This window comes from Protopterus annectens, chromosome 9.part0, assembly GCF_019279795.1.
Source record: "Protopterus annectens isolate FY-2018-M chromosome 9.part0, PAN1.0, whole genome shotgun sequence".
NCBI lineage: Eukaryota > Metazoa > Chordata > Ceratodontiformes > Protopteridae > Protopterus > Protopterus annectens.
Window position 1 is genome coordinate 723,331,780 of NC_056743.1, and position 27,802 is coordinate 723,359,581.

Here is a 27,802-nt window from a genome sequence, read left to right on the forward strand (position 1 = left end):
GGGCAAAGCCCGAGGGACCAAACAAAGCCAACCGTGGGTAAATACAGCATTACCCACACCCAGAAGTGGGTTATTGCTATTATACCATGACATTATTTAAGAAAAGAAACTATTACTTTTCTTAAATAATGGCATAGTATAATGCCTGTTTACTGCCCTTCCGCAGATGTCTGGCATCCGAGGCAGTTCTGATGTACTGCGCGCCTGCGCAGTACATCAGAGCTGTGGACAAAAGCAATGGAGAAAGCAAGATCTCCATTGCTTTTTTTTTACTGTTTTCACTATGTTAAATGGGTTTAACATAGCGAGACAGTTTTAAAATAAGCAACGGAGATGTCCGTTCCTTATTTTAAAACTGTCTCGCTATGTTAAACCCATTTAACATAGCGAAACAGTAAAAAAAGCAACGGAGATCTTGCTTTCTCCGTTGCCTTTTTTTTAAAACCTGTCTTGCTATGTTAAATGGGTTTAGCATAGTGAGACAGCTTTAAAATAAGCAACGGAGATCTCCGTTGCTTATTTTAAAGCTGTCTCACTATGTTAAACCCATGTAACATAGCGAGACAGTGTTTTAAAAGTAGAGTTATACTAATGGAAAAAAGTCCGGGCGACCGGACCTTTTTCCATTAGTATAACTCGATTTACAATGTGCACGCTGGCCAATCAGCGTGCACGTTTTGGGGGGGTCATGGTATAATATTTATTTAAGAACACAGCATTCACAAAAGGAAAAACAGAAATAATTTATGCTCTCAGAAGTTGTACTAACAAATAATGTTTTCCTATTTGGAGAGCAGCTGTACCATCAAGTATCAGGCATTTGTTATGGGTACACCAATAGCAAATAGTTATGCTAACATAGTCCTATACGAATGGGAGAGTATGCATGTATTTGGTTCAACAAACAACTATACTGATAAAATTCTATTTTGTAAATGCTTTGTTGATAATATTTTTTTGGTTTGGAAGGGTGATGAAATTGAACTACAAGAATATGTTCAGTTCTTGGAAACTACTACATATTTTATGAGATTTAAGTTGAAATATTCTAGAAAATAGATTTTTTTTGGATATATTACTTAAAAATACTGATGGGCTAATATCAGCGAATATCTATAGGAAGGAAGTTCAGGCTAGCAGATTTCTCCATAGTTGCAGCACGCATCCTGGTCATGTTTTTACAGGGATAGTTAAAAGCCAATATATGAGAGTGAGCAGACTGACTACAGATGTAATATTATGTAACCAACAGTTGGATATGTTAAGACAAGAATTTCAGATGAGAGGCTATGATAAAGTTCTTTTGAATGAAACATCTAAACTATGCAACTAATGAAAAAGATGGTAGAGGCAAACCATATTTTTCATCAGAATATCCACAGATTAACCACAATTGTAATAGCAACACTAACTTTAGGTACATCATGAAATATAGTGTTAATACTAGTAGTGTCACTGATATTATACAGAGAAACTAGGACATACTAACTGCTATGCCAGAATTGGGTAAAATAATAGGTGAATCTCCCATTTTTAATTTTAAGAAATGCCCTAACCTGAAACAGAAAATTTGCTTTGTTTTTTGTAAACACAGTGATCCTTCTGTTACTTTGGGGCATCCACAAACAAAACATATTTATGAATTTGATTGCTTTGCTACTTGTAACACAGAAAATCTGGTTTATTTAGCTCTGTGCACAACCTGCACTACTTTCTATATAGGTAAATCTAATAGAAAATTTAAGGAAAGAATTTTTGAACATCTTTCAGAAATTAGAAGGAATATACTTACTAATTCCATTGCTAAGCATATTCATGACAATGGTACAGACCATGTATTTAAATTTAGAGTAATATAAAGGATATTTTTTAACATAAGAGGTAGTGATGTTCTAAATGCCACTGAACTAGCTGAATACAGGTGGCTGTTAAAAATTGCAGGCTGAGAGTGCACCTGGATTTAATGCTTCAGTTAGTTTAAAACCTGTATTAAAACAAAAGCAAATGAAACTGAAGTGAATGCTGCTATTGACTGCCTGTATCTGTTGTGCTTTTTAAGTTGCTTTTGAATGTACTTTTTATATGTGTTGCTGCGTCTTTAAACTTTAGGTACTCTGTATAACAAACTGAGCTCTTACTGGGTGATGAGATCATGTGCTGTATTTAAAAACTCTGTATTTCATAGGGTCATAGGTATGTAGTAGGCTAATGGCCTTTGGGGCCTTTACAAGCCTAGCCCATAGAAGTGCCCTGGCATTGTGCCGCCCGTTGTTAGTTCCCAGTGCCTCTATCAAGTAGAGCCACTGGAGTGATCCCCGGGGTGAACTTTCTATTTCCCATCCACTCATGAAGATTTCTCTTGAAGAGGGCTAGTGAGGTGCTCTGCTTGTCATGTAAGGGTAGTCTATTCCAGAGTATGGGCAGTCTCTGGGTTATGAACCTGTCCCTCCAGCATGTTCTGTTGATTGTGGTAATGAGGTTGAGGTCTCTGGAGCTTGGGGTACAGAGGGACAGGGATTTCTTCAGATGTAGCATTTCTAACAGAGCTGGGTCAGATATGGCTTTGTAAGTCAAGCAGAGATCACCTATTAGTAGATGATATGAGACAGAGAATAGCTGGAGTTTTTTTGAGTCTGTCCATGTAGGACATGTGTTCAAGGCCTAAGATCATCTTTGTGAGGTACTTTTGTTGCCTCTCCAGCTGTTGCAGGTGTCTAGTGAGGTACATGCCAAATGGGGCATTACACTTTATGATTGGTCTAATGAGGGAAGAGTAAAGAGAAATGATGACCTTTTTCTTCCTGGATGCAAAACGCTTGGTAATGAGATGTGCCACATAGAAGGACTTTCTGACCACAGTGGCAATGTGGTGGTCGAAGGAGAGGTTGCTGTCAACCTGTGTCCCCAGATCTCTTATAATGCCTTCAGTGTTCAGTGGGCTCCCATCGATGTGGTAAGTAGTGGGAACTGAGTTTTTCCCAAAGGGGATAATGACGTATTATTTGGCATTAAGCTTAAGTCCATGGTTTCAACACCAGTCATTGGTCTCAGTGAGGCCTTTCTGTAGGATGTCTGCTTCTCTTGGGGAGCTAACAATGGCTCCCAGCTTGCAGTCATCTGTAAATTTGGTCAGCCAGAGACCCTCCATGTTGGCCTTGAGTTCTGAGAAGTAGTTGCCAAACAGGAGGGGACCCAGGACCGATCCCTGTGGGACTCCACTCGTGACTGTTCCGCAGTCTGACTTGGTGTCTGCTACTTTCACACTGTGTGTTCTATCTGTAAGCCAGTTTGCAACCCACTTAACAATATAAGGGTTGATGCCTAGTTTGGTGAGTTTATCAATAATTCCTGAGTGAGGAATGGTATCAAAGGCCTTGGCCAGATTAAGGTAGGCTGTATGAATTGCCTTATCTTCATCCAGTTTGAGCAGGCATGATCTACCTTTCACAAAACCAAATTGCATGGTATCTAGAGTTTGGAGATTCCCTATATCCTTGTTAATTAGGACCATGCTGATGTGCTCCATAGCCTTACATATCAGAGTCATCAGGCTAATGGGGCAATAATTTCCAGGATCTATAGTCACTCCTCCTTTATGGAGAGGGATGACTGTAGTAGTGTGCCATTCAGTAGGGACAAAGCCTGAGGTGAGGCTGTGAGTGAACAGAGCACACAGATTTGGTGCCAGTTCACGTTATAATTCATGTAGAACACAGCCAGGGATATTGTCTGGTCCCATGGAAGCTGTATTCTTGGCCTTAGACAATGAAGCCTTAACCTGTGCTGCATTAATGTAGGGTGCCTGGCATTCTTCCAGTATTGAGATTGGTCCTTTGGGGGGGTTAAAGTGGGTACTGAATCTGTCGGCCAATATGTTGGCAATATCTGTTAGCTCAGTATAGGAGGAACCATTGTGCAGTAACCCAGAGCAAATGTGGGTATTGCCATGGGGATTCTTGATATAACTAAAGATGGCTTTGTGGTTGTTTTTAGTGTTTTCTGCAATTCTGCCTTCATAGCTGGCTCTGGAGATTTTGATGAGGGATCTCAACTTTTTGTTGAGGCTAATAAGGGAATTTTTCCAGTTTTGGGACTTCACCTTTTTCTGCAACAGTTTTGTCCTTCTGTTGTTGAGTTTATTAATGGCAGGGGACCACCAGACTGGCTTCCTTTTTTTGGAAGAGAGTGTCTTTGTTCTGTTGGGTATGGCTAGTTCTATGCATTTATGTATGTGTTTGTACAGTGCATTGGTGTATGATTCGTCAGTCATGCATCTATTTTCCATTGGCATGGGTGCTGTTAAGTGAGCCACTTCTATTTTTAGGAGTCCAAAGTCAGCTTTGGAGAAGTTTTTCAAGGTGTATACCTTTGCGGGGTGTTTGGGTGAGATGTGGATTCCCCATGGTGATTAGTTTGTGGATCTAACCAGGGAGGAATTGACTATTGGTGTAGAGCAATGGTTGCCCATGTTAGTAATAACCATGTCAATTATGTTACTTGCACTAGTGGAGGTAAATGAGCTTGTCCAGGGCATTGGAAGTGATGAATTCCAGGAAGCGTTGGGCCAGTACATTGGTGCTTGAGTAGTTTTCCCAGTTGGTGGAGGGGATGTTGAAGTCTCTTAGTATGAGAGTGTTGGGTTGGACCTTGATAGATTCCAGGGTGCTTAGGAACATGGAGTGAGAGTCTAGAGACATGGTTGGGGATCTATAGCAGGCTATGACCTGGATCACAGTCTTACCCAATGTTAGTTGTACCTGAAGTATCTCAGATGCATTATGTTGGGTTACTAGTCTTGAGATGTGCATATCCTTTATGAATATGGAGACACCACCACCTTTGGAGCTTCGGTCCATAAACTATGTTTTATATGCATTGAAGAGAGGATTATTCCTGAAAGTTCTGCCCTTTGTATTTTGATTAAAATAAGTGAGTTTTTTATTCTGGTGTTGAGATATATTTTTATTGTTTTATTCATTTTGTTGTATTTAACCTGCTGATGTCAAATAATAAGTTGCACTCCTTGAAGCTGACAAACTGTATCCTAGACATGGACATTTGGTATTCCACTCAACCTCTTAACACAAGAATTCTGGACAAAAGCCAAAATAATGGGTAACAAATTATAAATATTGCTCTTATAAACTTATAAAGTTGATAGAATTATTGGTTTTGTATCAGCATGCATTTTCTAAAGGCTATGAAGTCTGAGACTCAAATGTCTGTCTTTATTTAGTGACTTCAGTCCTTAATGATTTGCAAGAAAACCAGAAATGTGATGAGCTGAGAAAAAATATGAGATAAAAATCTGGACATTTTGTGAAAATCTGGTCATTTGAGAAGTATGATATCTGGTAAATTGCAGACCCAATGCTGTAATGTTTCCTTGCAAATGACAGGTTGTGAGAGTAGAAATGAACCGGTCTTGTAGTGCTAAATAATAACTAAAGCCAGTATTTCAAAAACAGAATATATGTCCCTGAAAAAAAATCAGCTGATACATTCAACATGAAATGTCAGTATAAAGAAGTAAAACATTCCAGGAACAGTTTCTGTTCTTGGTACAGATTTGCACCATCTTACATTGTAAAGGTCATGGGAGGACTAACAGCTGCTGTCATTGTTATACCATTTTTGGAGCTGGAATACTATGACTCCGGGTAGTAGCCTTGGAAGTCAGTTGTTTTTGCATTAACAAAAAAGTCTGTGGAATGCTGCAAAACAGTGATTACACACTCCCCATTAAATTTCACTAAGAAGGTAACATCAAAAAGTGGTCTGAAGACTCAATAAAAAGCATATCCAGTGTTTCTGAAGGTATGGTGGAAGCCTATCAGGCTTTTCTAGAATGTTTGTATATGTTTGACACTGAATTGAGAAAAGTTGTTATACATATTTGCTTTGTAATCCCTGTAAAAGTTTTGTTCATTAAGCATAAACAACATTCCCACAGTAACAAAACAGAAATCACTGCAGTCTTTGAAGATTATTACTGAATGCTAAGTAAAGTTTCTATTGAGACTGCTGATGGAGATAATCCTTGCTGTAGGTTTGACCAATTTTGTGTAATTGCACTTAACTTTCCCTTCCTAGCAACTCATGATGCATTGATGTTTTATTGATTTTTTTGGTTGTAAGGATTTCTATTTTCCAGGTGTGGCTTCTTTCTAGAATTTACTTTTAATCTACCAGAGAACCCCTCTGGCTTTGTAGACAGCAGAGCCTTACATTTACTACACATATGCAGGCTGGACAGCACATCTCAAAAACACTGCTGGAGAATTCTGGACAATGACTAAAATAATTGGGGTGAGGGAGACAAAGGTCCAAAATTTGGGACAAATTTTAAATATTACAGTAATTCATGTACAAAAAAAGTTTATAGAACAACAGATTTTGCATCAGCATGCATTTTCTGAACAGTAAGTGTGAAATTCTAATGTCTGGCATTATTCACTGACAACAGTCCTCAGTGATTTACCAGAAAAAATAAATAAATAAATAATATAAGAGGGCCAATGTAAAAGTATGAGGCAAAAATCAGGGATGAGCTACAGAATCAGAGACAGTTAAGAGGAATACTATACAGTGAGGAGCAGCTTGTGGGGCTAGAGGGACTAAAGGGTTACTGCTGCAATTTGCTTTCTGTGGGATATTGTGTTTGGATAGAGTGGGCACATCTGCAACCCCTACAAGTCTGTCCTTTGACTTGTTATGACTGTACACCTCTTAGTGATGAACAATGATGACTATTAGGGCATTAGTAGTAACGTAAACCCACGTCATACCCCAGGAGAATGAAAGCAGATCATCATCATCTGAACAACTTCCATGTCTAGCCGGATCACTACTTGAGGCTTATTCACAAGCTTATTTGCTGGTAACAAGAGAGATTGTTTGCATGTAAATCAGTTGGTGTCAACAATCAACTACCCAATTTGTCCATTTTCTGAGCTGCATCTCACATTGCAAAACAATATGCTAATTATTGGCTATTGATAGCTAAAAAAATGTACAAAAATATAGAAGCTTCTGTTTACTGTACTGCTGTGAAACTAATCTCTTGAAGCAAACCTGCATTCACAGCCTTTACACTTGTCACATGCTTGCCATTTTTCAAAGACATATTGCCTAGTGAGATATTTCACTCAGAAAGTTTGGACAATCCAATATAATAAATATTTCTTTACAAAACATGGTACTGGTATTATGCAATTCCTGAACTGCATTCCATTATTAAACTGCCATATTATATGGTTGGCACTTGAATTACATGCATCCTCATATATGTCAAAACTAACCTAATACAAAATACATAATACCATATTTAAGGATTTTTCAAACAGTAGCTTTGGTGCCCTGAACAACTGCTTTTTACCAATCAACTGGAAGTCTTTATTAGTCCTACTCTTACAACATACTAGCGAATCATTAACAACCCTTTGCAACACCTTCAATAAAGTACAGTTGTGTACACTTACCATAAATATAGATGTTTGGGTGTATTCATTGTTGCAGTCATTACATTTGGGTAATCTGCTGGCAGGTTGCCCTCAGTCAGCCTGAATTCCAAAGTCTTGGGTCCTGCGTCGGTTGCTGTCTCTTCTTCCATGCCATCAGGTTGTCAGGGGTATAAAACATGCAGCCAACGCCATTTTCTTTAGTTTTTCTTGCCCCCGATGTCAGGTGCCCCCAAAAAGGTAGCAATATTATATATATATATATATATGGATCTATCTGACTACGTCGACAAGTCAGAACGCCGACAGCGAGAACACCGACGCCAGAAGATCGAAAACGGAGAAGACCGACGGATCAAAACCCCGACGCTGAGAACATCGACATGGGAAAAGGCTGTGTATGTATGCGGTAGTGACGGACGTTAGGGTGCGAGTAAGGTAAGTGTGCGACTGTGATAGTTTGTGGGTTAGGGGCGGGTTAAGTGAGTTAGGGCGCGGGCTAGGTAAGTGTGCGACTGTGATAGTTTGTGGGTTAGGGGCGGGTTAAGTGAGTTAGGGTTAGGCGGGCTAGGTAAGTGTGCGACTGTGATAGTTTGTGGGTTAGGAGCGGGTTAAGTGAGTTAGGGTTAGGGCGCGGGCTAGGTAAGTGTGCGACTGTGATAGTTTGTGGGTTAGGGGCGGGTTAAGTGAGTTAGGGTTAGGCGGGTTAGGTGAGTGTGCGATAGTGGCGGACCTTAGGGTTAGGGTTTGGGTTAAGGTTGTAGGTAGTTGTGTATGTGAGGTTTAGTGTTGGTTTGTAAGGATTTTGGTGTGCTTGTGTTGTGTGTGTGCTTTTTGGACCGGGGATTTGTTTTGTTTGTTGCTTGTCGGGATTATGGTGTGTCGGGCATGTGAGGTTTCGTGTTTGTGAAATGTCGGTTATGTGGTGTCGGTGATTTTGTTTTCGGCGTTTTGACTTGTCGACGTTGTAAGATAGATCCATATATATATATATATATATATATATATATATATATATATATATATATATATACATGCATGAATATAAACTTTACCTTCATCTACAAGCAAATACACCACATAGGTTGTACAAGATAGTGAAGGAAAGATAAACTTCAGAATGACAGGAGGATGGCGGGAGGGTAACCTGGACTGCAACAGTGAATACACTCGAACATCTACATTTATGGTAAGTGTACACAACTGTACTATGTTCTTCGTGTTTCACTGTTGCAGTCCTTACATTTGGGTAGAATCTCAAAGCTATGGTTGGGAGGCTGGAGCTAAACAACATTAGGTGCAGCTATAAGGCCCTGCAGCACTGAAGTGGCAAAGCCTGCCCTGGACTTAGAGTAGAGAAGCAAATGATAATGCTTTGTAAAGGTGTGAACAGAACTCCAAGTAGCAGCCTCTAGAATGTCTTTGGTTGGTACTCTTCTGAGAAAGGCTGCTGAAGTAGCTGCAGCTCTGGTGGAATGAGACCTAATGCCCTTGGGCACAGGTTTACCATGGTGTAAGTGGCAGAAACGGATGCAGTGGCTTATCTACTTTGAAATTGTCTGCTTTGAAATAGCCTTTCCTTCTGATTCTGCAGCATATGACACTAGTAATTGCTCAGTTTTTCTTAGAGCTTTAGTCCTGCTCAAGTAGAATCTTAGCTGTCTGTGTACGTCCAAGGAATGCAGAATTCTCTCCCCTTTGTTCTGCAGATTTGGATAAAAAGTTGGCAGATGAATTGTTTGGGTAAGAGCCACACTGGAAACCACCTTAGGCATAAAAGTAGGATTTGTCCTCAGAGTCACCCTGTCTGGGTAAAATATGATAAAAGGCTCTACAGCCATAAGGGCCTGTAGCTCTGAAACTCTTATTGCTGAAGTAATTGCTAGTAGCAGAGCTGTCTTCAATGATAAGGACTTGATATCAGCGGCAGCAGCTGGTTCAAATTGAGGCAGGATGAGCTTTTCCAACACATAATTGAGGTCCCATGTAGGTAGTGGTGATCTTCTAGGGGGCCTTAAATTTTGGCTCCTCTAAGATACTGCTTTAGTAAAGGATAAAAAAGATTGGTTGTAATGAGCCAAAATGGCAGAGGCATGGATTTTGGTTGATGAGAAAGATAGGCCTTTGTCAAGCATCTCAGTTAAGTATTGTAATATCTGAGGAATATTTGGTTCTGCTGTATCAGTTCCTTGTGCTTGATTCCAAGCACAGAATCTCTTACACTTGTCAGCATAAGATTTTCTAGTACTAGGCCTTCTGGCTTCCAAAATGACATCCATCACAGCTTTACTGAGAGGTGTTGTTTGTATGATTACATGATTAAACCATGCTGCCAGGTTTAGAGTCTGTAGTTGATTGTGCAGGGTCTGAGTGTTTTGCTGGGGCAGTAGTTGTGGTCTTTGAGGCAAGGTCCATGCTGGGTATTGAGACAAGTTCCTTAGGACTGGGTACCAGTATTGGCGGGGCCAGTCCAAGGCAATTAATGTCATCTTTGGCTCCTCTTGTCTGACTTTTAGGAGGACCTTGGGTAGAAGAGGCAGAGGAGGAAAGGCGTAAACTGATAGGTTTTTCCAACTGAAGGATAGGGCGTCCACTTTCCATGCTTGTCTGTGGTAAGTCCTTGTGCAGAATTTTTTCAATTGATAATTCTGAGGAGAGGCAAATAGATCTATGTCTGGGCTCCCCCATTTCTCTGTTATCATACTGAAGAATTGTGGATTTAGTTTCCACTCGTGAGGATCCATAAGGTTTATGCTTAAATCATCTGCTAGAGTGTTTTGTTTTCCTGGCAGGAATTGGGCTTGAAGATGTATTTGGTAGGTCAAAGCTGTGTCCCACAGTGCCATGGCTAATCTGCAAATAGGGTAGGAGTGTGTGCCCTCTTGCTTCTTTATATACCACATGACTGTGGTGCTGTCCGTCTTTATCAGTAGTTGTCCTGGATGAAGTAAATCCTTGAAGGCTGTTAGGGTGTTTTGAACAGCTAGCATCTCTTTCTGGTTAATATGTAAATGCATTTGTTTTGGTGCCCATATGCCCTGAATGCATCTTCCTGCCATGTGGGCCCCCTAGGCATAATCTGATGCCTCTGTTGTTAAGGTTTGGATGGCAGGGGGTAGAGTGAAGGGCCGTCCCTTGTTTTGGTGACAGGCCTTTGCCCACCATAGAAACTCCTGTTGTAGGCAGGGAATGAGCGGAATCATTGTTTCCAGACTGTGTGAATGTTGACTCCATAAACTTTTTAGGTACCATTGTGGTTTCCTCATATGCAATCTTGCATATTGAATTAGTAGGATGCAAGATGCCATGAAGCCCAGAGCCTGCAGAATTTGTCCTGCAGAAGACTGGGTTTTTGTTGCCATCAGTTTGAAGTAAGTAGTCAGTTGCCTTTGTTTGTCTGGCGTAACGTAAGCCATCTGGGCAGTTGTATTCAAGCTTGCACCCAGGAATGTTATCTTTTGTGAGGGTACCAGTTGTGATTTATTTTCGTTTATTGTGTACCCTAGGCATGTTACAAGCTTTTTCACAAATGCCAGGTGTCGAAGAAGTGTCTTTGTTCTCTGCTTGAATGAGACAGTCATCCAAGTAAGGATATATTTGTATACTTCTTTGTCTGCAAAATGCAATTACTGGTGCCAGGCACTTTGTAAAGACCCTGGGCACAGTAGATAAGCCAAAGGGCAGTGCAGAGAATTGGTAATGCATTAATCCATCCTTGAATCTGAGGTATATTCTGCACGATTGTCTTATTGGGACACGCAGGTATGCCTCTTTTAGGTCTAATGTCACCAGCCAAGCATTCTTGCCCACCATGGGCAGAAACTGCTGCAAAGTCAGCATTTTGAATTTTGGAATGTCCAGGTATGTGTTCAGAATTGATAAATCCAGTATTGGCCGCCAGGCCTTGTCCTTTCTGGGTACCAAGAACAGTCTTGAGTAAAAACCTTGTCCTTTTTCCTGTTCTGGTACTGGTTGAATTGCCCCCATATCCATGAGGGACGTAGCCTGTTTTTGTGCCTCTACCCATTGATTTGTGGGCAGATCTGGCCAACTGTTTGCCATTGGCAGAATGTGGAAATGGAATCTGTATCCCTGTGATACTATGTTTAGTACCCACTTGTCCTGGGTTATTAACTGCCAATTTTGAGCAAAAAGTGCTAATTTTCCCCCTAAGGGTGCTGTCAAAAGATAAGTGCTTGGTGTAGGCAGAGGAAAGTAATTGGGACTGTTTTCTGTAGGTTTGCGCTTTATCTCCCCCTGATTTAGAGGTAGATGTGCCCCATTGCTTTGTCCTGTATGAATATTGCGCCTGGTATCTGGAACCCTTTGGGCGTCTGGATTTGCCCCTTTGAGCTCTGTCTGACACAGGAAAGGACCAATATTTTGTAGGCCATTGTCTACTGAATCTTGGTGGCTGCACTTTGTAAGAAGTCTTTAACAGTTTGCATAGACTTAGCTTTGTCTTCCATTTTCTTTAAAACCTCTTCTGCCTTAATAACAAACAGAGAATCATGCTGTAAAGGTGCATCTAGCAATTTAGCTTTAACATGATCAGGCAAATTTTGTTCCTTTAACCAGACATGCCTCCTAATCACAGATCCAGTAACTGCGGCCCTGCAGGAGGCTTCTAAGGAATCAAAACCACATTGCAAAGTATGCTTTCCAACTTGTTCAGCTGCATGCAATAATTCCTGCAAGTCTTTATTTTCTGCACATTCTGCAATCAACATCATTTTCTGTTTCAGCAATCCCACAACATGTTGTTGGTACTTAAGCATATGAAATTGACAGCTTAAGGCCCTGACTGCCAAGGTTGCAGATGTATAAACATTTTTTCCCCATCCATCTAGTGCCCTTGAATCTCTGTCAGAGGGGGTAGGATTTTTTGCTGTTGAGGCCTTAACTCCCTTTGGACCCTGTGAAATAGTTTCAGGATCAGCAGCAGGGTTTCTAAATAAAAATTTATGTGAGTCAGGGACCCTGTAATATCTGTCAGGCTTACTGGGAGCCGGAGGTAATGAGTCAGGGGTCAAGCTTGACTCCAAATACACATCATCCACAATGTCTAAAACAGGGGGAATAGCTAAAGGCTTGTGCTGAGGGAGAAGAAGGAAATCCCTGAGCCTCTTTTTTGATTCTGAGAAGTCGACTCTCCCAGTGAAAATGCTCTCTCAAAGTATGCAAGGTTTCCCCAAATGAATAATCCTCTGGAGGAGATGCAGATGGAATAGACTGCTCAGCATCAGAATCCTCATAGGAAGGTAGAGATAATTCCTGATCAGAAGAGGAATCAGAAGAAATAGAAACCTGATCTGAATATTCATAATCAGTGTCTGGCCTAGGCCTCTTATCTGGAGGGGGATGGGTACCCCTGATCAAGGTAATAAGGTCTTCAACCATTTTGATCATCTGTTTTTTAGGCATAGAGGCCTGTGCATGTGGCTCATGCATCGTTTTTTTTAGTTTTAGAAGTTACCTTTGTCTTTGGTTTTGCAGCTGTCGTCGGTTTGATATATAAATGTTGAGGTCTGAATACACCCTCAGAAGCCGGTGCCTGCTCAGCGGCTCCGGACCCATCTGAGGGAGATACATCCATCAGTCCAATACCTTGAGTATCTTGCAGCATGCCGGACCCCACATAGGTGTTGGTAGAGGCCTGCAACTCAAAGGTAGCAGGTATCAGGGGCTGCAAATGCACCTCACTGAGTACCTGTGAACCAGCAACTGGCTTAGGAGAAGCTTTGTCATCGGTTTTGGATCACGACTGCCTTTCTCTGTCCTCTTCTTTGCGTTTTTTATGTACTCCGGTAGTCGGACTGCTATCCGATGACATTTCTGGGTAGTTAAATCTGTTTCCAAAATACTTTGATGCAAAAATATACCGATGCTTAATAGTGTGTTGGTTAAATCTAGCACAAAACCAACAGTCAGGCACGTTGTGATCAGGGCCTAGGCAAGGAATACAGTATAAATGGAAATCCTTATGAGGTATTTGCTTCCCACAAGTAATACAATTATTAACTTTTTCTGACATTGGTAAAAAGCAAGAAAAAAGTTTCCCCAATGGGGTACTTAGCTTTAAAGAAGACTTCGGTCCTGAAACTCAAACTCGAATATTTCAGTAGTCAGCCGACCGGCACTTGCGAAATGCTTCTGCTTCGGGCACCGCGCGGCAAGAAAGACTAAAGAAAATGGCATCGGCTGCATGTTTTATACCCCTGAATACCTGACGTCATGGAAGAGGAGACAGCAACCGACGCAGCACCCAAGACTTTGGAATTCAAGCCGACTGAGGGCAACCTGCCAGCAGATTACTCAAATGTAATGACTGCAACAGTGAAACATGAAGAACATCAGCATTGATAAGTACAGTCCTATAAGCATTTAACATAGTGAAAAGCTCAGGAAGAAACCTAAATGGCTAAAATCAACAAATTATTAAATTATAAGAACAGTGTAGAAGGCCTTTAAACTCTATCTAACCCACTACAACAAGGCATACCTGTCAACCTCTTAGTGCAAGAAATCTGGACAAAAACCTAAAATAATGGGAGCACAATGGTCCAAAAATAAGAATAGATTTTAAATATTGCTGTTATAAACTTCGAAATTTGATGAAGATATAATGTCTGAAACTGAAATGTATGTCATTATTTAGTCTCTTCAATCCTCAGTGATTTGCCAGAAAACCACAAATTTTATGATGAACAGAACAAAAATATAAAGGAAAATCTGGACATTCTTTGAAAATGTATACAGTTGAAAGGCATGCAACAAGGCTAAGGTTAACTTCATCTCAAAATAACTCACTAAGATAATCAAAGGAAACACTCTATTCAAGGTAAAATTTGCAATCAATATGGATGGTAAGGCTTTCTACAACAGCATCTGAAAACAGAAAAAGAAATAAGAATGTTGTATGCTAAAACAAAATAGTTTTAGAATATTGTATGCTAAAGCAAAATAGTTTTAGAATGTTGTATGCTAAAACAAAATAGTTTTAGAATGTTGTATGCTAAAACAAAAAGTATCATAACAGGGCTAATAAATATAGCTAACACACTAGCCTACACATCTGTATATTAAGCCACAAAGGGAAAACCCATCAGTTCTTATTCTCTGAGACACAATACCACTTTAAATTACACCTAAAATGTGTATAAAAATATAGTAGTTTTTAGATGTTGCACTGCTGTAAACCCACTCTCATGACACAATGTCTTCAGTAAGGTCAACAAAACAGTTCCATGGGACTAGATGAGATATCAGGAAGTCACTAATATCTGGAAATTGGCTACAGTGGTCTCAGTCCACAAGGGAGATTCTCTCAAACATAATGTGCAGGGTGATGGAGAAAATCGCCATGGAATGTATTCAACTAGATATTGGAAACATAATTCTCCATGGCTTAATCCAGTGCAGTTGTGTCAAGTGTAGAACTTGTATGCTATTTTCAAAGTTTTTGAGATCGCGAGAGCCTTCTTGGAAGAAGAGCTATTTGACCAAGCTGCTTAACTTGTTCTATTTAAAGCATGTAACATTATACACCATGGCAGAATTCTTACATAAACTTAGGCACCTGAATGGAATTCAGTCCATAACTACCCAAGTCCACAACTAGCCTTGTGGTTGTACACAACAAGTGAGAATAGGAGGGCATTTATTCTCACCATCCACTGTCACCACTGGAGTTCTTCAAAATACTGCCATGGGGCAACTCTTTTTTTGGCATATTTTTCTCATATGTTAAAAAAAATATTCTGTCTCAACATATATGCACATGACTGCAGACTTATTATTTATTTATTTATTTTATTTATTTACATTTGTTTACCAGGAAGTTCTGACTGTACACAGGTCCTTTTTCAGTGGAGGCCTGGGGAGAAAAGCTACACAGAACAGTAAATGAGCAGCAGAGTACAAGAGCAATTGAATATGCATACAACAGCAAAAGAGTATATACAGTAGACCGACATTAGATATACATACAATAAGAGATACAGTAATGCACAGATATAGCAATATCTGGCTTGAGGCTAGGAATTAGCATTGTCCTTAACCCTACAGATACAATCTCCCTGTAAAGAGCTCTTTACATTAAACAATAAGGTTACAGTAGAAATGAGCTTGGTTTTCAGGAACCCCCATCAGCTTTATTCACTATGATGGAAACAGCTAAGAGTTGACAGAATATTGAATGACCTTGCAGACCTTGTGCCACTACCATCTACAAAGCATTTGAAGTTACCGGTCTGATCCTCCAGAGGGGTGAGAGCTGTGTCATAGAATTGATTGTCTCCATTTAAACTTTTCTCATCAAACCAGTTATAGAATACTGTACCTTGTTTTGTAAGCTACTCACACAGCATATGGTGCAGTTGGAGAATGTACAAAGAGTCCTTACAAAAGAGAATTAAAGGGCTTTAAAGCTTGCGTTACACTGAAAGACTACAACTCTCTCTTCCCTGTACCATACTGTCTTTATAGAGGAGACTTGTGCTTGACATACAGACCATTAAAGGATCTCTTACAATTTGAAATCCTTTGCATAGAATACCCCTGGTGACCTGAATGCAAGAGTACACTCAAACCTTATAAAAAGTAATATCAACTATACCACAAACATGGCAACTACCTATCTCAAAGACTTCCATCTCACAATTAAAATCACCTGAAGAATTCATACCTGTAAGAAAGAAACGGATGACTCCTTGGGCACCTGTAAGTTCCAGCAGTGGATTCAGGGCATCACGATCCTGAATGGCCAATAGGCCTTGTGCTTGTTCACTAAACCCTATAAACCTATTAATATTTTAGGGCTTGGGAGCACATTGTTCACATGGACTGCTGTGATAAAAACATAGAATTTTTAGTCTAATGGACATAACAACAATTATTTGAACCATACCTGTGGTCCACACTACCAACCAAGTATTTTTTCTTGTAAATGTACAAATAACCTGACATCAGCTCAAGCTACACTAGCTCCAGCTTTAGTCTTCATTCCCAGAGCATCCTTACACATTGTGCCATGTTCTTTCACATCCATGTAGCTTAGAGAGTGGTGTAATGCAGAAAACATGAATGTTTTATTCAAGGCAGATATGGCAATGATAACTTGTATGCTGGATAACAAAGAAGTCTCACGTGTATTTAACTATGGAATTATATTCACAGAGCATGATATGGGACTATATAGGCTGACAAAGTTGTGTGCATTTTTTTCAAATGAGTCTTATACTTCCCAGAGGTGATAACGAGCACTTCTTATATACATGCTATTCATGAACAAATGTGTATGGTGCTACTATATGAGGATATTAGGATTTAAATGGACACATCACTCCCATCTGTCATTACCTTTTGGTGAGGTTCCCACACGGATCATGAGTGCATTACTGTCACTTAAGAAAGTAAACTCATTTACATCCTGCTGTTACTGTATAATAAAATATTCTATATACATGTCAAAAACATACATATCTCCAACAACTCTTTATAAAGAACTGAATCAAAAACACTAGCAAGAGATTCTTTCCACACGCCATCAGACAACTCAACTTTACTAATAACACACATGATGTTGGCCATCAGGTGTAGCAGATATCTATGTTGATGAGAACTCATATTTTGTGTAATAACTCAAATGCTAGTCTCAACTCATAGTTTGGTGCAATAAACCATCCAATGCAAAACTAGCCTTCTTGTGCAATACTGATAACTATTGGAAATATGTGCAATAATGTACAGAGTGGGTAGCATTATCATCTTACAGCAAAATGTACCCTGGTTAATTTCTTAGCTGGGGTGCCTTCTGCATGGACTCTGCAAGTTCTCCCTTTGTTTGTGTGGGTTTTCCCAATATGATGCAATTTCCTTCTACATTCCAAAGTCATGCTTCAGGTATACTGGTGACTTCTAAATTGTCCTTAGGTGTGTGTGTTTCTGTGTGTGTCATACAGAAAAAAATCGTAGCAATCGACTTCTTTTCAAAACTTTTTTAATGATGGTGACTGTTCATAGGGTTGCTTATAGGAGATGGTTGCGACTCAAAGTGTATGGTTGTGTGCAAGTGTACATCTGTGTGTGTACATATGGATATGTGACTTTGTGTGTATGTGTGTGTGTGTGTGTGTGTGTGTGTGTGTGTGTGTGTGTGTGTGTGTGTGTGTGTGTGCACATTTATAATAAAAAACAGCAAAACTATCAAATGTCAACATGGCTAATATTGACAACAAAAGGTCAACAAACATATAAAAACAACACTGTGCATGTGCAGAAAAATAACTTTGGGTCATGCAATTTATAAATATTACATACAAGTTGAAAACATTATATTTTGCAGGGGGGCAAACTCGGCTACAGCATTCATTCCTTCTGGTACTTTTATATCCTATTTCCAAGATCAGACAATACTGGGAAAAAGATATAGTCCCCATCCCAAGTGATTTAGTGATCTTGCACATCTGATGACCATCTGTTTACACAACCAAATTGTGTTGATTAATTAGAAACTATATTACTTGCTGTCATATATATATATGTATGCATGTGTATATGTGTATGCATGCATGCGGATAGAACTTCATGTGTGATTGGATAGGTGGGCTGATCCAAAATTAATAAGGTCATAGGAGGATAATAAGCTAATGGCACTAGAGCCACAATGTTTGCAATTATCAAGTCCAGTGACTAGAATGGCTTTGGTATCTGCCTGTGCCTTAAGGTACCTACAACCTGACCCTCTCCATAAGGGTCACAGGTGAAAGGCCAGGGACAGGTGAATTTGTAATTTCCCATCCATTAGTCCAGATTGCATTTGAATAAGGTTAGGGACGGGTCCTGATTCACATGAATTGGGATAATTTTCATTAATGGCCTGGGTTTACAGCAAAATGTAAAATACAGTAATGCACTCAGTACTAGTAAACAAATTGTATAGACAGTAAACAACAGCAAGTAGTAAAACAAACAAAAATTACATATGGTACAGAACAACAGTACAGCATTCTGTAATGCTATGGAAATATAAGGGATTATGACACATCCAGCAATAGACATGACTCTCAAACAAAATTGTGGCAAATTTGACAGCAGTCATCCACTTTAAATTCAGTGTACATACAATGATTCTTTGACACTTATTGCAATAGTTTAGTTGTAAGCATGGTGGGGGAGCAACCAGAGAATAATTTAATTCACAGGTACATATGGAACTAGTGCAAAAATGTCAAATATATGCAAAAGCAAGAATCGTTATATCCTAAAACATGAAAGAAGTTTACAAACTACTGTCCCTAATAACATGAAGTAGTGATCTACAGATAATCAGGATTCTGATTAAAAACGGTTAACTTATGTTCCTGCAAAATTAAGACCTGGCTTCCTCCTACATAAACCCATGTTGAGGCAAACATACATAAGCAACGTGTCATACTGATATTTGCAGCAAAGATGTATACACTTTTGGTCAAAAACAGAACTTATTTAGTAACAGATACTATAGAATGACAAAATGAATGTAGAAATAATGTACTTCAACTAAAACAAATCGTCAATTCCCAAGAAGTTGAACCAAGTAGAGAATTAATACTGCTAAAGACCAAAGAGTGTGCACCATTCAATACACTGCAGTTGCCTTTTTTTCTGCCTTGCAAGTTAAAATATGTATCAGATTTGTTTGTACCTTAAGACAATCAGCCTTCTCACCACAACATTATTCCTTATAGGAATAACAATGACTGGTAGCTCAATAGATGAATACAGGAAGAGGTTCATTTCTTGAAATAATAAAACCAAGAAATACAGCAATACATTATTACACCAGTGCAGTAATTGAATGTTGTTTTCTTTTTTCATCTGCATAAATACTAGTATACAGCATTCTATTTGTCACACATATTTGTTTTGGCATGCCATATTTGATATAAATCATAAATGTTTAAATAAATAAACTAAATTGTTTGCATGTGTTAGAATCTAACACCAAATCAGTGAACAGAAATACAAATAAAAATGCAGATAAACAGAAAAGAAAATGATGAAAAAGGATCATAGAATACTGGAACATGACTGGTGAAGAACAACTTTCAGTTGGCTCATATGCATGATAACTGTCCACCTGGAACAAATGGCATACTCTGCACTAAAGTGACCCATTGCATGATCATGACCAAATAATGTTCACAAAAGCAATTATCCTATGGTGGAATAATGATCTTGTGCAGACTGGACCTTGGGCTTCACTTTACTTAAAACTGATCCTTATTCTCTAGCCTGGAATGACTTATTGGATAAATATATTCAGAATTGTAATTTTCACAAAGATTAATATAAATGGAATACTTCACAGAGTAGATTTCAAATTATTCAATTTAGAAGTGACAAAGAAAACAGACATAGACATAGTTTGCATTTTTGTTTCTGGCCATGTCTCAGTACCTCTTTCAGCATACCCCCCAAATATTTTCATACATATTTTATGTAGTCCAGTTAAAGCTAATAAGTGTTTGCATGTGCATATGCTGATCATAATGCTTAATCGCACAAGGTTCAGCTTGTCTGCACACTTTATAATATGTTTTCCTTTCTCCCACTGCTGTGTCATAGGTAACATTCTTCTGTGTCTGTGGTAACTGCAGTGTGTGGAGACTATATAAAATGGACCAGTAACTCAACAGTTTATAATTATAGTATTTTTAAATAAAAGTAAAAAATATATATAATGCAATATTAGAAGTGGAATAATTAACTCTAAGTGCAGCAAACTTTTGCTTCTTAGAAGTTTATACGATTTTTGTTTAACTTTAATCTGAAATTTGAAATCACAAGTAGGTATACTTTTATTTACAAGATATATGTTCTTTAACCTTCTAGTAAGAAAAGAATTTGTTTGACAAAGCAGTCACTTCACACAAGATCAGTAAGTTTTGACATCAGAATTAAGTAATACTACAGATATGAGTAAGAATCAAACTAGCTAAGCCTACCTCCATACATAATGCTATTTCATTTTGCATTTGCCCTGCATAGCAGTAGCTATCTTGTTAACTATCAGGACCAAGAAGGCTAACAAAACCTTTAAAACATCAAGAGATTAGCAAGCAAACCTCTGCTGATCTTATGAGATTCCTGCCTCCCCAGTTAAGGGTCATATGATTCTTCAGGTTTATTCAGAAGACAAGTTCAGCATTATACTTCATGGGTGGGTTTGGTTGTTGATGAAAGGACTTAAGCAGCAGGAGGTCAAAAGACGTGACCAAGGTCAAACTGTAAATTGATGATTAAGCTGGGATTTGAAGCAGGAACTCTGTTCTCTTTACAGTTAGTTAACCTCTACACTAGACTACTCAGGGTAAAATTTGGAGTCAGTCTTTCCTAGCTCATAGCATTTGCTACAGCCATCAGATCACATACCTCGTAGTGAAATACTCCCTTCCGGATAAGTCATATTGCCTATGTCCATTCACATCCCTTGCTAGGAACAGCTAATGAAATTATGAGATGTGGCTCCACTGAGATTAACTTAGTTTAACTGCTGGTCAGAAATCTCAGGTAAGCCCTTCTGAGCATCATTCATAGCATACGTATTACTATAGCATTGTGTGTGACTAACTCTTCAACAAGATAAACTGGATTTGCATTTCTGAAAAAATGTTCACATGAAAAAGATTTCTGAGCAAAGTTAACATTTCATATGAGCCAGTGATTACTTTGTTGTTCATGCTCAGCTTGTGTGATATAGCATATAAGCCGTCTTCCAACAGGCATGCTTCACTGAATACAGACCCCTCAAAATAATGTATATAATAAGGACCATGCTATCAAAAATCATATTAGCATATATCTTTCAGTTGTACTATATCATGAACATAGAGCATCATTTTGATCCATAAAGTATATGTCATATCAAGACGATGTCACATTTAAAGATGACATTTCAAATTCTTACAAAATACGCACACACACACACACACACACACACACACACACACACACACACACACACACACACACACACACACACACACACACACACACACACACACACACACACACACACACACACACACACACACACACACACACACACTTACAGGTTAGCTTCATGATTAAACAGTTACATAGTCATCATTTTTAGGGATAACTCATTCGTTTTGGGAACAGCAGGTTTAGGGCTTTGCACAGCTTTGTGGGAGAAATGCAAATATGAAGCAGAGCCAGCATGAGAAGTCTTATGAAGGCAGATTAAAAGGTCAGATAAGCTTTCCAAAGATTGGACTGAGAGCATGAGGATTTGACATGATATAACTGATAACCTCGTGGGAGCAACAAGAGAACAAGAAGTAAGCAGTCACTATAATAAAATTTATTAAAAACTAAGGGACTTGATAATAAAAAACAAACTAAAACTAATATGGGTGAAGGCAGAGTGTTAGAGTGGGGATGTTTGGAGGTAATTCTTAATGAAGAGGGTGATGGATGTTGGCATGTATTTAAGTATGGCAATGCTGTGCAAGTTATGGGGTTAAACTGGTCATGTGAATTAAACAAATAGATGTGGCAGAATGGAGCAGCAGATAATATTGTTGCCTCACAGCAAGAGGTTCACTGGTCTGATTCTCATCTGGGGTGGCTTCTGTGTGGAGTGTGCATATCCTTCCTGTGTTCATTTGGGTTTTTCTGGGTGCTTCTGTTTCCTCCCACATTCTAAAGACAATAGGTGGATTGGACACTCTAAACTGACCGTATATATATATATATATATATATATATATATATATATATATATATATATATAAAATATATATATATATATGTGTGTGTGTGTGTGTGTGGTATGGAAGAACAACTGTGGCAGGGCTAGCCACCAGACAGTGTGAACCTTGGCTCTAGATGATTTTTACTGTTGAAGTGACACCCCAACCCCATGTGCAAAAATGGCAATAGAGAGTTGTGGATGGATGGATAGAATTGATGGATACAAGTATAATGTGTGTATCTAAGAATGTGTGTATGCGTACGGGTGTCTATATATCTCTGTGTGTGTATGTTAAATGGATGCGCAGAAACAACTAGGCATGCTATATTGATTTCTGCATATTAGAACTCATTTACACTGAAAAAACATGGAAACTATATTGATTAAACAAGAGAACAAGCATTCTCTTTTAGCATTTGTTCAACTAATAAAAAAAAGAAATAATACCTCAGGCATAATTTGTCTCATCAGTGTTGTTGTGTCTTTTGGCTTTTCCCGGTTAGGGGTCGCCACAGCGGAACTCCTGTCTGCTAATGACTGGCAGTAGATTTTTACGTACCGAGTTGCCGGCTCTGACGCACAACCTTCAATGAATGTACGCCCATTCACACATGTCTCCACACAGAAGATGGTCTAGCTGAGAATCGAACAGGACAACGTCTTACTGTGAGGCGACAATGCTACCGCAGCACCAATTTGTCTCATCAATGTACTTTGTGTTAAACCTAATCCTAACCCTACCCCAACCCTAACTCACAGAAAAATCCTTTCTGTAGAAGTACTGTTTAATAAAATCAGAAAAATAAACTATTTTGCTTCCATTTTCAATCTTATTTGTTTTCATTATTTTTGTTTTTGTTTAGTGAGTTATTCTTTATGCCAGCATTGATCAAATGAGATGTGATATTTGTGCATTTCAGTTAAGTGCATGTGTGTGTGTGTGTGTGTGTGTGTGTGTGTGTGTGTGTGTGTGTGTGTGTGTGTGTGTGTGTGTGTGTGTGTCTCTCTCTCTCTCTCTCTCTATATATATATATATATATATATATATATATTTATATGTAATGGTTTATTTCAGAAATGCGAACCCATATGGTCAAGACCATATGTTCGATTTCCTGAAAACTGGAAGCATTTCTATGGACATAATGGTACAGTGGGATTTTTCCCCACCATACTGCGATCTCAGAGTTTGTATGTATAACTTTCAGGGGGTGTGGGGGTGTAGGGTGCATTGCCCCCTTGAAAAAATGTATATTTTGGTTGTTTTATTTTGTTCGAGTTTTCCGAAAGTCAAATATATGCAATATATACTACTGACCACATGAAATTCAAGTTTCTGAAAACTCAAGAATCTGCCATATATGTTTGTGTGTGTGTGTGTGTGTGTGTATGTGTGTGTGTGTGTGTCTGTGTGCTTTGTTCCGTGTGTGTGTATGTAGGTAGGATGGATTTTATGTTTGTGTAACATACCTCTCAACCGCTTAGTAGAAAGATTTTGGATAAAGCTAAAAACAATGGGGGGCAAAGGCTCAAAACTGAGGACAGATTTTAAATATTGCTTTTATGAAGCCAGAAAAAGGATATAATAACATATTTTGACTTATTATGCATTTTCTGATGTATATGAAGTCTGAAACTTAAATATTTGTCATTATTAGTGACTTCAATTCCCAATGATTTGTCAAAATACATACATTTTATATGGAACATCCCAAATATATGAGGCAAAAATCTAGACATTCTGCAAAGTCCTGTTAAGTTGAGAGGTATGGTGTGTAAGCATGTGTGGATATTTTACATATACACATACATAATGTGCATGATTAGGAATTTGAGTATTTCAAGGCAAATTAAACTCCTGACAATTGAAAATTTGCTAGCTAGTGCCTTAAGGGAGATCAGTAGGGCAAGTCACATAATAAGAAATCTGTGAAAACCTTTTAGCAGTGCTCTATGATATATTGGGTTGGATGCTTTTAAAATTGGTAGCTTTAGCACAGCATCGCACTGCTATGTATATGGCTCTGTAATGTGTTTATAATACAGGGATGATATTAGCGGGGAAGTGCAGAAGGAGTAGAAAAGTACTGACTTGTCACTCATTCTACTGCTACATCCAAATCCCTTTAAAAATGTTGCGTTTACTGTGACATGGTGTCTCTTCTGCTGCAAAGAGATGTTAACAGCCCCAAGCCTCTTATCCCCCAGTTCAGACTTGTTTAGTTATATACAGCAGTGTTCCTGAACAACAACTCCAACTATCGTAACATGCTTATTTTAGAAATAAGTAATACAAAAATGGACCACAAAAGACTTATTCATATCATGCAAGGTTTACCTATCACACTTTAAAAGTGAGCCTAGACAGCTAAACTTCATAGCCATACATTTATAACTGGAAGAGACATGTTATAAGATCTTCCCAGATGTTCAGAGAACATAGACTTCAGAAACTGTGATTGCTGCATAAAAATGCTGAGAGCAGGTGGCTTTGTATCATAATATATATAAACTGAAGGCTACATGAACAGCTGCATTAATTAGGGTACAATAAAACACAGTTACAAAATACTCACAGAAACAGATTTTAGTAAACATTACAGAGAAAGGTTGCCATTCACTATCTCACAAATGCAATTCAGAGAGTTTATGGGCTAATAAATCAGTTTTTATCTCAAGCAAAAAAAAAGTAAACCACACTTTTATAAACCTTGGAAATGTGACAGAGTTTAATGCTGGACCTATACATAAAGTTATACAATGCTACGCACATGATAAAAATATGCAGCTACTGCCCAGGAATAAATATGAAGTATAGTCTAGCTATAATCAACACATTAAGGACAGAAGAAAGTTGTATTGATGCTTGCAATTTATTGCAAATAAACATGAATCTTCTGAATGAAACCTAATGAAGCCATTAGCACTGTAAATATTAAAAAAAAAACTTGTACCAGGTAGTAATTTTATTTCTAGTGCAGAATAAGATGTTCAATAGACAAACCATAATGTCTCACTTCATTAATTCTCAGTGGGAAGTGACAGCAATGATATACTGTAAGGTTAATAGTTTTATGATCTGCTTATATACATAGTTTCTTTATAAGATTTATTTAATGAATTTGTGTTACTTTTTTAAATCACTTTGCTTTACCCATTACTCCTCTGCTTCAATAAAACTGCAGATTCAAAGCATCATTTATTGCAAAAGTACAAAATAAAATAAAGGATTTCTTTTTTTTTTGCAAAGTTGTTACCATTCAGTGTTAAAAAATTAACATTTATCACCAAACTTAGAGTTTATTGTTTTTTATGAAGGTAAACATTTGCTTGTTTCTGCAGTGGTGCTGGTGAGACTGCACGTATAAACCTTATTAAACTGGGGTGGAAATTATATCACTAATGTATTTCTTAGTCTTAATTTATGAAAGAAGTAAAACCTCAGCAGATGTGAATGGATATTACAAACACCGAAAATATATATAAAGGCAGGAAAATGAATGTAGCAAAAGAGATTAATGATTTATAAGTAATAATGTGTTTCTGAGACTTACCATCCAGGTGTGGTTTTGATCCCTTTAGATTCCAAATCAAACATGTAGTCCCGTGTAACAGTGCAACTGAATTCTTTATGTAATAAACAGAAAAAAAATGACAAATAATCCTGTCTGAAAATGTTAGGCTTTTAGTCCTACTGGATGTTGGATTCCTGTAGATTCTGGGACTTCAAGAAAGCTTGGTGTGGTAGATCCAGATACTCAGATAAATGTCCTACTGCTGGAATTTCAGAAGAGAAACTCATTGTTGCTTCAGGAAGAGTTTTCTTATTTGCAGCATCTGTTGGGAAATTCAGAGAGAGAGATAAATACTTAAAAGAATAATCGGTAACTCCATAGCATAATTTTTTGTTTCTTTCTTTGGGTCAGTGATCTCACGCAAGGCATTCCATAAGAGTCTGAGACAGTCTGCAGAAAAAAATGTTGAGTGATGACGTGTCCTGCTGCCCTTCCCCTTTTTACCTTGCAGGTAGGATCAGAGGCATGTCTTAAACTGTTAAGAAAAAGGCAGGAAACTGAAGCTGAGGAACTGTGTCACTGACAAAAGCATTAACACTCCCCCCAAATATTTCTTAAGCACATTCATTTCAACTGTCTCATTTAAATGTAGGACATGGGCCATTGAAGTGTCGAGGGTTAATTGAATGCAGGTTGCAAATTAAGTACCTCTAACAATAGATACAATGTGAAAAGGCCTATAGAAAGGAATGATATGTAAAACTAATTTAAATTCCTTTCTGCATTAAAGTAAGGGAATGATTTGGGCAGCACTACTATTCATAAGGAGTTCCTTCTTGGGAAGGAAAGCTACAACATAGAAGGTTCTGACTTCGTGTGTGTGTGTGTGTGTGTGTGTGTGTGTGTGTGTGTGTGTGTGTGTAGATCTACATCTCTTTATATATGTATATTTATAGATATAGATATATTTATATCTGTATATATAAATGTACATGGGAGCCAGTGGAGACAAAAGCTCGAATTGCATTGTGTACATTTCCTGTCTTGTGACCCTGAACAAGTCAGTTTAATCTCTTATTGATTCTATTAATTTCTTTGAAAAGTGTTGGCAAAAGCAAGACATTTCTGCAGATGTGATATGGCATTTTGGCTGTATAAAACTGGATATACTGTGAAATGGATCAGAAAAAAAAAAGAATCCAGATATTTTGAGGCAGGTAGCAATTCTTAATGGAACACCTCATTTCAGTACATGCTGTGCTGTACTAAAAGAGGACCATCTTGACTATCATGCCACTAGCTGTCATATTACTTTAATCAATATTTACCAAACAATTTTCTGGCAACTTTTACTTCTATAAGTAAAGACTGACAACCGGTTCTTCTCAAATCTATTCCCTATTTTGATGTTAATTTTTTATTTTTCACTTATAACACTGAATACTCACATTTCCTTTTTAACCTGGATGTTTTAGAAAAACAGAGAGAAAGTGACAGAGAGAGACAGACAGAGAGTCATATAGCTTCAAAAAGGTAATGTGACTGGAGCCCACATCGTACATTGTTTTTGCCTTTCATATGTGTTGACTGATGATCCACACATTACCCCAGGAAAACACATACTTTTCTTTTGCAAAAAAAAAAAAAAGTCTGCCATGGTTCTAAGGGAAACAGATGCCAAAGGGTATTTCTGTAAATATTGTGAACATTAGTTTAACACCCATTTTGCAAGTATTTTATTAAATAGTGCTGAACTGGCAAATCACTTCCTTATTTTCCTAACAGTGTGACTGTGAACACTGCCAGATGAGGTCGCTGTAATGCAGTCTTGCCTGCATTCTTTCTGTAGTTCTTTTAAAGTTAGGTCTTGAAAGGCAGTATCATACCTCTTGGTCTTTTGCATTGAATGCATCTGAAACCTGCAATCACTCCTTCTCAACACATGGCGGGATTATTTTTTAACTTGAGAATGAGAACAGGCTCTGTTTTCTCAATTGCTTTTTTTGCTGAGGGTCTAGTAATATGGCTCTAGTAATAGACAATGACCCGGTCACTAAATATTAATG

At 38.3% G+C, this 27,802-nt stretch overlaps 1 protein-coding gene across 1 annotated transcript in view; it reads right to left on the minus strand.

Moving 5' to 3' along the window:
• Positions 1-26,115, minus strand: part of LOC122811483 — a 1,134,152-nt gene extending 1,108,037 nt beyond the window's left edge. The window contains exon 1 of the mRNA XM_044083349.1: positions 25,776-26,115. Within this exon, the coding sequence (XP_043939284.1) occupies positions 25,776-25,778 (3 nt within the window). The 5' untranslated portion in view covers positions 25,779-26,115. The remainder of the gene's footprint in view (positions 1-25,775) is intronic.
• Positions 26,116-27,802: the final 1,687 nt, after the last annotated feature.